Consider the following 12,695-nt stretch of genomic DNA (forward strand, 5'->3'; position numbering starts at 1 on the left):
GTAACTATTGCGTTTTGTTTTAAACTGTAATATTTTACCAAAAAAGTATGTTTGCAAAACCACTGGGCAAATACGGCGTGACATAAGAAATTGCAACAAGCGCCATTTTATTCCCTAGGGCAGTGATGGGGAACCTTGGCACCCCAGAGGTTTTGGAACTACATTTCCCATGATGCTCAACTACACTGCAGAGTGCATGAGCATCATGGCAAATATAGTTACAAAACATCTCTGCTACAAAAAAAAAAAAAAAAAAAAAAAGTGTATAATGTTTGGGGGTTATAAGTAACTTTCTAGGAAAAAGTTAAAAACTACTGATTTAACCACTTCATTACAGGGCATTTTCACCCCTTCCTGCCAGGCCAATTTTCAGCGCTGTCGCACTTTGAATGACAATTGCGCGGCCATGCAACACTGTACCCAAATGAAATCATCATTTTTTCCCCACAAATAGAGATTTCTTTTGGTGGTATTTGATCACCTCTGCATTTTTTATTTTTTGAGCTATAAACAAAAGAAGAGCGGCAAGTTTGATGGAAAAAAAAAATATATATAATTTTTTATACTTTGCTATAATAAATATCCCAATTAAAAAAAAAAAAAAAAAAAAAAAAAAAAATATTTCCTCGGTTTAGGCCGATATGTATTCTTCTACATATTTTTGGTAAAAAAAAAAAAATCAAAAATCGCAAGCAGCGTATATTTATTGTTTGCGCAAAACTTATAGCGTCTACAAAATAGGGGATAGTTTTATGGGATTTTTTTTCTTTTTTACTAGGAATGACAGCGATCTGCGATTTTTTATTGTGACTGACATTGCGGCAGACAGATCGGACACTTGACACCATTGCCATTTATACAGCGATCGGTGCATACAAATACACTGATTACTGTATAACTGTCACTGGCAGAGAAGGGGGGGGGGGGGCGATCAAAGGGCTAACTGTGTGTCTTAGGGAGTGATTCTAACTGTAGGGGGTGGGGACTCACAAGGGGAGTAGACCGATTGGTGTTCCTCTGTACTGGGAACACATGATCTGTCTCTTCTCACCTGACAGGACATGGATCACACACAGGTTAAACTTGTAAAACAAAAAGTGCCAGATAAAGCCTGGTCAGCAATTGTTCCAAATTATTAGGCCAATGATTTTTCTTATTTATCTAAATAATTGATGTAAACAGTCAGCATAATTCTCATGTTATTAACTATTAAGGTACACTTCAAATTTTATTGACAAACCTCCTAATTTTTTTTTTTTTAATTTTGAAGAAAAAAAAAAAAAAAAAAAAAAAAAACTAAAAACTTACAATGCACTGTTCCAAATTATTACGCACAGTAAGTTTCAAAACACTTTATAGGTTGTAAAGAACAGAAAATTGTCATTTGTTGTGTTTGCAGCATATTTACTTAAATCAAAAGCTATTTCAATCAAACTTTGAACATCATTTTAACTTTTTAAACATTTTAACAGGTCACTTACATTTTAACATAGAACCCCTTATTTGATAGTAGCTTCACCAGTTTTGCATCCATTGAACTTGTGAGTTTTTTGGACAGTTTCTGCTTGAATTTGTTTGCAAGATGTCAGAATAGCCTCCCAGAGCTGCTGTTTAGATGTAATCTGTCTCCCACTCTCATAGATCTTTTGCTTGAGGATGCTCCAAAGTTTCTCAATAGGACTGAGGTCAGGGGAGGATGAAGGCCACACGCTGACTTTCTCTCCTTTTATCCCCATAGAAGCCATTAATGCAGAAGTATTCTTTGCAGCATGACATGGTGCATTGTCATGCATGATGATGATTTTATTATGGAAAGCAAAGTTCTTCCCTCTATACCAGGGAAGGAAGTGGTCAGTTAGGAACTCCAAATACTTTGCAGAGGTCATCTTTACACCTTCTGGGACCCTAAAGGGGCCGACCAGCTCTCTTCCCATGATTCTGGCCAAACATGACTCCACCACCGCCTTGCTGACATCGCAGCCTTGTTGGAACAAGGTAGCCTTCACCAACCATCCAGGGTTGCACGGCACTCATCAGTGAACAGGACTGTTTGAACATTAGTCTTCATGTATTTTTCTGGCCCAATGCAGCCTTTTCTGCTTGTGAGCATTGGTTAGTGGGTGGCTGAATGGAAGGTTTATGCACAGTTGCAAGACTCTGGAGGACTCTACACTTTGATGTCCGTGGGACTCCAGAGGCACCAGTAGCTTAAAATATCTGTTTGCTGCAATGTAATTGTGTTTTAGCAGCTGCTCTCTTGATCCGATGCATGGATCTGGCAGAAACCTTCCTCAATGTGCCTTTATCTGCACAAAACCTGTCTGTGCTCTGAGTCGGCCACAAATCTCTTAATAGTGCGATGATCACGCTTAAGTTTTCGTGAAATATCTAATGTTTTCATACCTCATCCAAGGTATTGAACGATTTCACTCTTTTCGGCAGCAGAGAGATCCTTCTTCTTCCCATATTGCTTGAAAAGGGTGCTCTGCTTAATAATGTAGAACACCCTCCTTTAGTAGTTTTTCCTTTAATTGGCTCACCTGGCAATCTAATTATCACAGGTGTCAGAGATTGTTTTCCAGTGATCAAAAAGAGCCCTGAAACACAATGCCATCTATGAGCTAAACTGAAAAACAAAATATTTAATCTTTGTGACACTGAAATAGAATTTGCATAATAACAGGGTGTATATAAAATAACAAAACAGTGCTGCGCTGCCTAAAACAACAAACTAAAATTACTGAATAATAAATATTCACAAGAACAAGTGATCAACTTGCAAAAAGTAGCAAGATACTGGGTGCACAATCAATTATTCAAAATAAAAAAGAGGATAAAGAACTCTCCCCCTAATAGCGTTCCTAAATTAGGATATTACACAGTAATAATCAAATTACCGTATATACGCGAGTATAAGTCGAGTTTTTCAGCACATTTTTTTGTGCTGAAAGTGCCCCCTCGACTTATACTCGAGTCAAGCACTTTTCTGCAGCAAAAAATTTCATTTTCTGGGTCCATCTGCAACAATGTCATTTCGGAACACTTTGGGTCAGAGACCCCAAATTTTGGCTGCAGCTAGGGGCATCTAGAACACTTAACTACCAAGTTTGAAGTTGGGGGGACCTATGGCTGCAAATGGGCACAGTGAGGCATGCAAATGGGCATTGTTGACCCTCTTTTCCACTTACAGTAGCTGTGCATTTCTCACCCTCGGCTTATACTCGGGTCAATAAGTTTTTTCCCATTTTTTTGCGGTAAATTAGGGCCTCGACTTATACTCGAGTATATACGGTATAACACAAATATAATGGACATGAAAACCAATGTGATATAAAGTCCATAGCAGGCCTCAATATCTTCCAACGAAAATACACCAATCAGTGCAAATTATTTAAAAGTGCTAGTGCTCTCCTCCACCACAGTGTCCTAGCCGCTCCCCTCAAATTCTGATCCATTTCACCAGTAGGTCAGAAATAGCAGATTCCCTCTGAGGATAAACATCCCTCTCAATAAAACATTAAAACGTTACTCACAAACTAGGCTCTTGAGCAGTGCGGACTCGGGGTGCATAAAACAAGATGCTCGCGGGATGATGTCACCACTGCGACTCCTCCCCCTACAAAAATTAGGAGGGAGTTTACCGGATACATTTGAGGTATTTTCCCACTGGTTGGTAGCCAGGCAATTAGCCTTTGGCTGCACGGATGAAATAGGAGCTTCACGCCCGGCCGATCCTTGTTTAGAGAGAATCTGCCATTTCTGTCCTACTGGTGAAACAGGGGTTAGAATTTGAGGTGAGCGGCTAGGACACTGTAGTGGAGGAGAGCACTAGCACTTTGAATAATTTGCACTGATTGGTGTATTTTCATTTGGAAGATATTGAGGACTGCTAGGACTTTATATCACATTGATTTTCATGTCACTTATATTTGTGTATAATTTGATTATTACTGTGTAATATCCTAATTTAGGGAACACTATTAGGGGGGGGGGGTTCTTTATCCCCTTTTATTTTGAATTGATTGTGCATCAAGTATCTTGCTACTTTTTGCAAGTTGATCACTTATTCCCATGAATATTAATATTCATTAATTTTAGGCAGCGCATCACTGTTTTGTTATTTATATGATGTGAACATGACATCTGTGTTAGCAGCAGGCAGCAGCCAGGTTGGGGGGGGGGAGGGGGGAGGAGGGAGAGAGAGGAGAGAGAGAGAGAGAGAGAGAGAGAGAGAGAGAGAGAGAGAGAGAGAGAGAGAGAGAGAGAGAGAGAGAGAGAGAGAGAGAGAGAGAGAGAGAGAGAGAGAGAGAGAGAGAGAGAGAGAGAGAGAGAGAGAGAGAGAGAGAGAGAGAGAGAGAGTGTTTTCCACCATTTGCGATAGGATTTTGTTTTGTAAATTGTTTAAACTAGCTCTAATGAAATACCCAAGACAGTACTGTAAGTCTTTCGGAACATTACCTTTTAGCTTCTTGTCTGCACAGTGACCAGTCCACAAAGTCAAAATCAAACATGGAGATGAGATTATCCACATCTTGATAATTAGGACCCTGAGAATAGTTTTTGTGTTGCGGAGTTACAACGTGCTGCAATAAAGAAAAAAAGGAAACTTGTATAGGAAATATGAAAACAAAATTCAGCCACGTCTTCTGGAAGAAAAATAAATATTGATAAGGACTTGTTACACTTGTGGCCGGGGAGGGGGGGGGGGGGGGGGTGAGTGTGGCAATAAAAGGCAGCTAAGCAATGCTTTACCAGCCCCTGTCCGCCCACTTTAAACTTTATATGCCAGCCAGATAGGGTGGCACACATGCTGCAGCCACAGCAACAATAATCATATGCCATGTCACATTCAGTGGGTAGTTTCACCACCAAACAGGACCCATTCAAGTTAATGGGGCTGTGTCGCATAGCTGCAGACTTTAATGAGTTGAAACAGGTGTCCTGGAGGCAACATATCACCTCCTAGCTCACCGTCAACTGCCCTTTATAGAGAAATCAGCTGTGAATAGCTTTTTAGAGGGACGACAAATGTGTACACAAGCAAGAATTAAAAAATAGCCCATTTCCCCACAAAGGACAACGCCATTTGGCAGGAAAGTGAAGAACAATTACTAGTTTTATGCAAAGGAACTTTGTGAAAAGGTAAGACACAATATTTCTAACTAATCATAGTGTTCACTCCTGCACTAAAGCGGTGCAATTTCCGTCCGCTCGAGTCCCCCATCAACACGGTCAGTGTTGATGGGGAATCCCTCCTATTGTGTTCTTCCCAGTGGGGGGGAGCGGTCACTGCTGGGAGAACAAACAGTGATTATCGCTAGTGGCTATAGCTGATGGAAATAAAAAGCATGAAAAAAAACCAACAGGCTGGTTGTACCCAAGTTGATCAATGCCACTACAGCCAGTTGTTAGACACCACATTATTGTTAGGGCCAAGGATAGGGAATAAATTGCAACTTGAGCCAGGAATTGGGGGCTACTTTACAGCTAACAGATGGCAAGTGGGTTTTCTTTAATAAAATCAGAGGCATGCTTAAAGGCAAACACCTGTAATGCCCTGAGTTTTATAAAGCCTTTTAACTTGTGGTTGGCTTTGTAATCAGCATCTTCCAGCAGTAGGCCTCACACGTGTACAATACTTACAGCTTCAAGATCATCGTATTTCTGTAGACAACATTCACAGTATCCACGCTTCTTCTCCCTCATTTTACAATGTGAATTGTTTCCACCATCTTGCCCGTGCCAAGTCTTGTTTAAACTGGAAAACAAACAAATCACAAATAAAACTCCACAAATATACCATGTTCAACTTAAGGTAGTTGTAAACCTCTGACATGAAATATGAGCAAAGCATATCCCTCTATAGTGTGTACTTGTCTTACTCCAGAGCACTAAGAGTAATTTCTGTGTGTTGCCCTGTTCCTCTGCTATCAGCACGAGTCGCTGTTTTCCTTACACCAAGAGATAAAAAGGGTGACCCAGCAAAAAGACAGTCACAGATAGAAATAAGCAAAAAAAAAAAAAAAAAAAAAAAAAGAAGGGTGTGTTATTGATGCGTTCTGGCTGCATTTTCAATGAGGCGGCGTGTTTTTGGTGCCGATTTTTAGTTACTAAAATTGCATCAAGCAAGGTTTTTAACACAACTGAAGCGCAACGGATCAGCGTGAAGGCATACATAGTTACATAGTCAGGGAGGTTGAAGAAGACAGGTTGTAGAGTCCATCCAGTTCAACCTGTGGTGTGTGAGCATGCATGCGTTTATGCCAATTGTACATTTTTCTTGAGTTGTTTTGCGCTAAAAAAAAGGTGCCAATAATGGCTGACAAATTCAAATTTATTTAAAAAGTCTAATACATATACATCTGTCATTTTCGGTTTTTCGGCCAAATGCATCCTGGATTTTCAGTTTTGGCACCAAAGATTCCATTTGGTGCACTTCTAAATCGATATTTGTCATTTATTATATTAGCATACCCTTGCTTTGTCTCTGTAGCTTTATTAGCAGTTGCAGCTTTCTTTTCCACTGACTGGCACAGCTTGGAAGGCGGAGACTGAAAAGATCGGAAGCATGGAAGCACTAGATATAGCGGTCTGTACTGGCTGGAATATTTAAAAAAAAATTAAATTTTCTAAGACATCACATACAACAAAGTTACACAATACATATTATTGCATTTCCTCATCCCAACAACAGTCTTGGCTTACACAGATTGAATTTTATGTTTGCTCAGCAGTAGAGTGAAGTAGGCATGAGGTAAAGTTTAACGTTGGACTGATATGAACAAATAAAAATTAGGAATTTGCTTTGGTAGTATAGATATTGATCCCTCAAGATTTGACCTCCTGATCTCGATAAAATCAAAACACCAAGGGCCTATTTACACTTTTAATTAACAGAAATAAATAGAAACACTTCAAAACATGCATCATAATATATGCCATCATGCACCAAAACATGCTTTGACATGCAATAGAAACCACATTAACATGCAAAGTAACACGTGTTTTGAATATTGTAGGTAAGCATCTGCCAAACATAATCAATCATAAAATAAGTGTGAGATATATATATATATATATATATATATATATATATATATATATATATATATATATATATATATATATATATATATATATATATATATATATATATATATATATATATATATATATACATACATACACACATACATACATACACACTAGTGCTGCAAGCTTCTGTCTAAAATGAGAATCACAATTTTTTTTTTTTTTGCTTAGAATAAAGTTTACGATTCTCGCGGTGTAACATCTTTCATTATACAAAAAAAAAAAAAAAAGGGATAACTTTACTGTTTAGTTTTTTTTAATTAAAGTGTATTTTTTTTAACCGGTTCAATACCGGGCAATTTCACCCCCTTCCTTCCCAGGCCAATTTTTAGTTTTCAGCGCTGTCGCACTTTAAACGTCAATTGCGCGGTCGTGCGACGTTGTACCCAAAAAAAAAACGACATCCTTTTTTTCACCACAAATAGAGCTTTTTTTTGGTGGTATTTGATCGCCTCTGCGGTTTTTATTTTTTGCGCTATAAACAAAAGAAGAGCGACAATTTTGAAAAAAAAAAAAAACACAATATTTTTTACTTTTTGCTATAATAAATATCCCAATTTTTTTTTTTTTTAAAAAAACAAATTTTTTCCTCAGTTTTGGCCGATACGTATTCTTCTACATATTTTTGGTAAAAAAAAAAAAAAAAAAAAAAAAAAAAAAAATCGCAATAAGCGTATATTGATTGGTTTGCGCAAAAGTTATAACGTCTACAAAATACGGGATAGATTTATGGCATTTTTTTAAAAAAAATATTTTTTTTTAGCGGCGTTCGCAATTTTTTTTGGTGACTGCGACATTATGGCGGACACATCGGACACTTTTGACACATTTTTGGGACCAATCACATTTATACAGCGATCAATGCTATAAAATTGCATTGATTACTGTGTAAATGTGACAGGCAGTGAAGGGGTTAACCAATAGGGGGCGGGGAGGGGTTAAGTATGTTTCCTAGGGAATGATTCTAACTGAAGGGGGAGGGGACACACTAGGGGCAGAGACCGATCAGTGTTCCTCCGTTCTGGGAACACAGATCGCTCTCCTCAGAGCTGACAGGCTGTGGATCTGTGTGTTTACACACACAGATCCACATGCCGGCCCGGTTAACGGGCAATCGCGAGTGCCCAGCGGACATCGCGGCCGCCGGGCACACGCACCGGGTCCCGAGGAACGTGGCGGCGCGCGCGCCCCCTAGACGGCCGGGAATCCCAGGACGTCATATGACGTCCACCCAGGAAGGGAGATCCCATCTGTGGACGTCTTATGACTATAGGCGGGTAGGGAAGTGGTTAAATAAATTGCGTTTGAAAAACCGCTGCACAAATGCGGTGTGACATAAAATATTGCAACCACCACCAGAAAATAATGATTTTTACTTGTAAGCAACAAATGTCAGAAAAGGTTTGGTCTTTAAATGGTTAAACTTCCCTCATCTACAGGCAGAGTTCTTTCCTTTGATAAAAGAAACAAAGATACTTTGTTTCTACTTATTTGTGTGTTGTAATAAAACTTGGCAGGCTGCCTGGATTTTTTTTTTCTAGCTGTGAGAACTCTCTGCACTTGTTAGAAAGATGTGACATGCTGTTTTGAAGATCGGGAAGGGAAAAAGATATTGCGATTTCGATTCTCAACGATTAATCGTGCAGCTCTAAGGGTCGGTTCACACTGCTGCGATGCAGGAACCCTGCCAATCCACTACGGGTTCCCGCATCGCATGTTTACCAGCGGCAGTTCACACTGCCCTATGCGAACTGCTGGGAGTGTCAGGTAAAAGTTAATGACACCCCCAAATCAGTTCGCATATCGCAGTGCGATCTGCAAACTCTTTCAGGAATCGGATCGTATGGGTGTGAACATACATGCGATCAAATTCTGCTGCGAAAAAAAAAATATATATTTGATCTTTATGGCTGAAATCGCATTGCACAGAGATCGCATGCGATTTTCACTGTAGTGCGAATCACATCCGATCTGACATCGCACCAGTGTGAACCGGCCCTAACACACACACACGCTTCTGAGCTTTGCATCAAAGTATGATTTTTTTTATGAATGGGCAAACTGTATTGTTCACAGCTTATTGAGGTATAACCGGGAGTGATGGGCTAATTAGTGCTTCCAAGCTTAGATATTAGCCTTACCACATACCTGACACCCTGGGTGAAACTTAAAGCAGACCTTGCACTAAAGAGCAAGGTGTTCCTACTAAAGCTACCCCCCCCCCCCCCCCCAATCATGACATGAAAACTGTCGAGAAAGCAAATACTCATCTTACCCCTAGCTTCTGCCTGCAGCAAAGGTGATGTCACCATCCTTTTGGCGAGATCCTGGGAAGAATAATAACGCCAAAATATCCCAAGATGATGCTCCTGGAGTGTGCTCTCACAAGATTTGGGAAACTTATCACCCAGATCTCACCAGAAAGATTGCAAGGTCACCCCTCTGAAGCTGGTGAAAAAGTCAGTATATTTACCAATTTTTTTTTCTATAGGACTCTTAATTTACATACATTTTTTGCAGCTTTTTGTCCTGGCGGTGGGGGCACCAATTAAATAAACAGAGCAGACAAGATTGTGTGTAACCTACCAACTGCGGTCTTCCACCTTGATGTAGGGGCTCTTCAATTTCTGTGCTGAAAAAAAAAAAAAAAAAAAAAAACACACAACATGGGATGTCACCACTTATTTGAATTCCCGGTTGACAAAAATCTTTTTTTTTTTTTTGTTTTCTTTACTAACCTCTTGGTTTTCGGCGCACTGGTTGTTTAACCTGTTATATAAATATAAATATCTAATAAAATACTCGACATATAATGGAAACAAAATAAAAGCAATGTTTCACAGCATATATAACAAAAAGGAACTAACTTTATTTTAAAAACTAAGCTGGACTCTTTTGGTTCAACAGCATGGGCTATTAAATAATAAAGGATTTTATCATTGTTTCTCGGTTTTCTTGCATGAAAAAAAAAAAAAACAAAAACAAACAAACACAAACCCCCACACAAATAATTTTACAGCACATATAAATTTGTATTTAAAAGAAAAATAGCGTTAAAAGTCCATAAATCTTATAGAACACCCGAAGTGTGCCAACATAATGTTCCTCCACCCACACCAGACCTCTTATCCTCAAGTGCGGACCACTAAATTATAGGTGGTCTGACAGTGCTCCAACACTCCTCATGCTCCAGCACTCCTGTTCACCAGACACTGCACCAAACTAAAATCCTGTTGTCCCCCGTCAGAGTGTCTCCGATCTAGGGGTCAGCCCGTCTCCAGGCGCTTGGTGCACAGACTGCAGCCACCGCCGCCTCCTCCCGTGTTAGCAGTGGACAACAGGCACCGGCCACATTTACCCCAAGTGAGGCTCCGGCTCTCACACACACACCCTACTCCTGCACAGGCCACATGCCTGAGCTGATGCAGCGAAAGAAGCTGAAGCGCGACAGGACGGTGCCTGTTGTCCACTCAACACGGGAGGAGGTGGTGGCTGCAGTCTGCCCACCTAGCGGCCGGGGATGGGCTGACATCTAGATCTGAGACGCTCTCAGAGGGGACAACAGGATTTTAGTTTGGTGCAGTATCTGGTGAACAGGCGTGAGCCTGAGGAGTGTTGGAGCACTGTCAAACCACCTATTAAAAAAAATGTAGTGGTCCATGCTTGAGGGCAAGAGGCCTGGCGTACTGTGGTGTTGGATTATTACAAACAACTGTATACATGTCAAAAAAATATAAAAAAACCAAAAAAGACTATAACACACCCTAAAAAGAGTTAAACTACACAATTTTATTAAGCTATAAAATCAGAATACAAAAGGCAATATATAAATCCCTAAATCCCCTAGAATAGATCAAAGAAGGAAGTGCCACATAGTGGGAACCCACCAACCTGTCTATAGCCTCCCAAATAATGACCTATAAACAGATGGTCCATGCAATTGAGTCTATATGACTAAAATGGAAATCTGCAGTCCATGGAACCCTCCCACCCCCAATATAAAGCACTCCCCTTCTACACCTATATGAACCCCCAGCTACCTAGAAATGAAGGCTTAACCAGTGACATTCCCAAGGAGACAGCGTGATTCTGCAGACGCAGAAATTGTCACACTGTTTCCTAAAGTGAAGTGACACAGTAGCCAAACACAGAAGGTACAAAAGTTACCCAGTTAGTCAGTCCGTCAGTCAAAAGATGTCATGAAAAAATGAACAAAAAAAAAAAAAGGGATAAAACTATAATAGTCCAAACAAAAGGCATGTGGGGGAAGGAGAGCGCTGTACTCCTTAGATAATTGGTAGCCTTGAGTATGGATGATTCCCATTGATCCTCTGCTCCAAGAAAAAAGCTCTGAAGAAGCTCCATGATATAGGGAACGAAACATGTAAGCTTGTTACCTTGGGAGAAGCACCCCCGGCCATTCACCCACCCCAGCTAACACTTGTTTGTGGGTGTTAGGGCACTGAACTGATACTTGTCAATATAATTTTGGAAGTGAATACATCTAATGACTCTCAGATGGAATGGCTACGGACAATCAACATTACCTACAGACATCATAGATATGGTCAATAATCATCCTCTGATCTGCTACCAACCCGTGTGAGATACATTGAGACATCGCTTTCTTTCCTTTTTTGGGATACCGTTTGGACATATATTACACAGTGTCAACTGGATATTTACAGAACATTCATCGATTGACAGACTGAAACCTATGGTGCATCAGTGAGTAATCGTTATTGTGCTCTTATATACCCCTATTTACTACAAATGTCTAGAGGACATATAGTTATCAGTAAGTAACTGGAGCTGCACTTTCACATAGCGTTTATTGCTATAACAGCCTGGAGGATACACCTGCATGTAGTAGGCACCTCGGCATATGGTTACATAATAATATATTCAAGGGTATAAGTCTATCATTATGATCACATATTTTACAGCATTCAGCGATTCACCAACGATGCTCAGTATCTCACAATAACTTTTTTCTTGGACCAGAGGATCAATGGGAATCATCCATACTCAAGGCTACCAATTATCTAAGGAGTACAGCGCTCCCCCCCCCCACATGCCTTTTGTTTGGACTATTATAGTTTTCCCCCCTTTTTTTTTGTTCATTTTTTCATGACATCTTTTGACTGACGGACTAACTGGGTAACTTTTGTACCTTCTGTGTTTGGCTACTGTGTCACTTCACTTTAGGAAACAGCGTGACAATTTCTGCGTTTGCAGAATCACGCTGTCTCCTTGGGAATTTCACGGTTCAGTCCTCATTTTTAGGTAGCTGGGGGTTCATATAGGTGTAGAAGGGGAATGCTTTATTTTGGGGGTGGGAGAGTTCCATGGACTGCAGATTTCCATTTTAGTCATGTAGACTCAATTGCATGGACCATCTGTTTATAGTTCATTATTTGGGAGGCTATAGACAGGTTGGTGTGTTCCCACTATGTGGGACTTCCTTCTTTGATCTATTATAGGGGATTTATATATTGCCTTTTGTATTCTGATTTTATAGCTTAACAAAATTGTGTATTTTAACTCTTTAGGGTGTGTTATTCTTTTGGATTCTTCTTTCTTTCTGTGTTAGTCTTTTGGTT

General features: G+C 39.9%; 1 protein-coding gene across 3 annotated transcripts in view; it reads right to left on the minus strand.

Moving 5' to 3' along the window:
• DBF4 (DBF4-CDC7 kinase regulatory subunit) overlaps nt 1-12,695 on the minus strand; it is a 37,587-nt gene that overhangs the window by 5,084 nt on the left and 19,808 nt on the right. The window contains exons 8-13 of one of the 3 annotated variants that reach the window (XM_073629674.1): nt 9,831-9,861; nt 9,679-9,724; nt 6,475-6,600; nt 5,644-5,758; nt 4,459-4,583; nt 1,557-2,597 (exon numbers count right to left, since the gene is read on the minus strand). In XM_073629674.1, the coding sequence (XP_073485775.1) occupies nt 2,549-2,597; nt 4,459-4,583; nt 5,644-5,758; nt 6,475-6,600; nt 9,679-9,724; nt 9,831-9,861 (492 nt within the window). In that variant the 3' untranslated portion in view covers nt 1,557-2,548. Of the gene's footprint in view, nt 1-1,556; nt 2,598-4,458; nt 4,584-5,643; nt 5,759-6,474; nt 6,601-9,678; nt 9,725-9,830; nt 9,862-12,695 lie in introns of those variants that run through there. The other 2 variants (XM_073629672.1, XM_073629673.1) reach the window with 2 other exon arrangements.

This window comes from Aquarana catesbeiana, linkage group LG05, assembly GCF_042186555.1.
Source record: "Aquarana catesbeiana isolate 2022-GZ linkage group LG05, ASM4218655v1, whole genome shotgun sequence".
Taxonomy (NCBI): domain Eukaryota; kingdom Metazoa; phylum Chordata; class Amphibia; order Anura; family Ranidae; genus Aquarana; species Aquarana catesbeiana.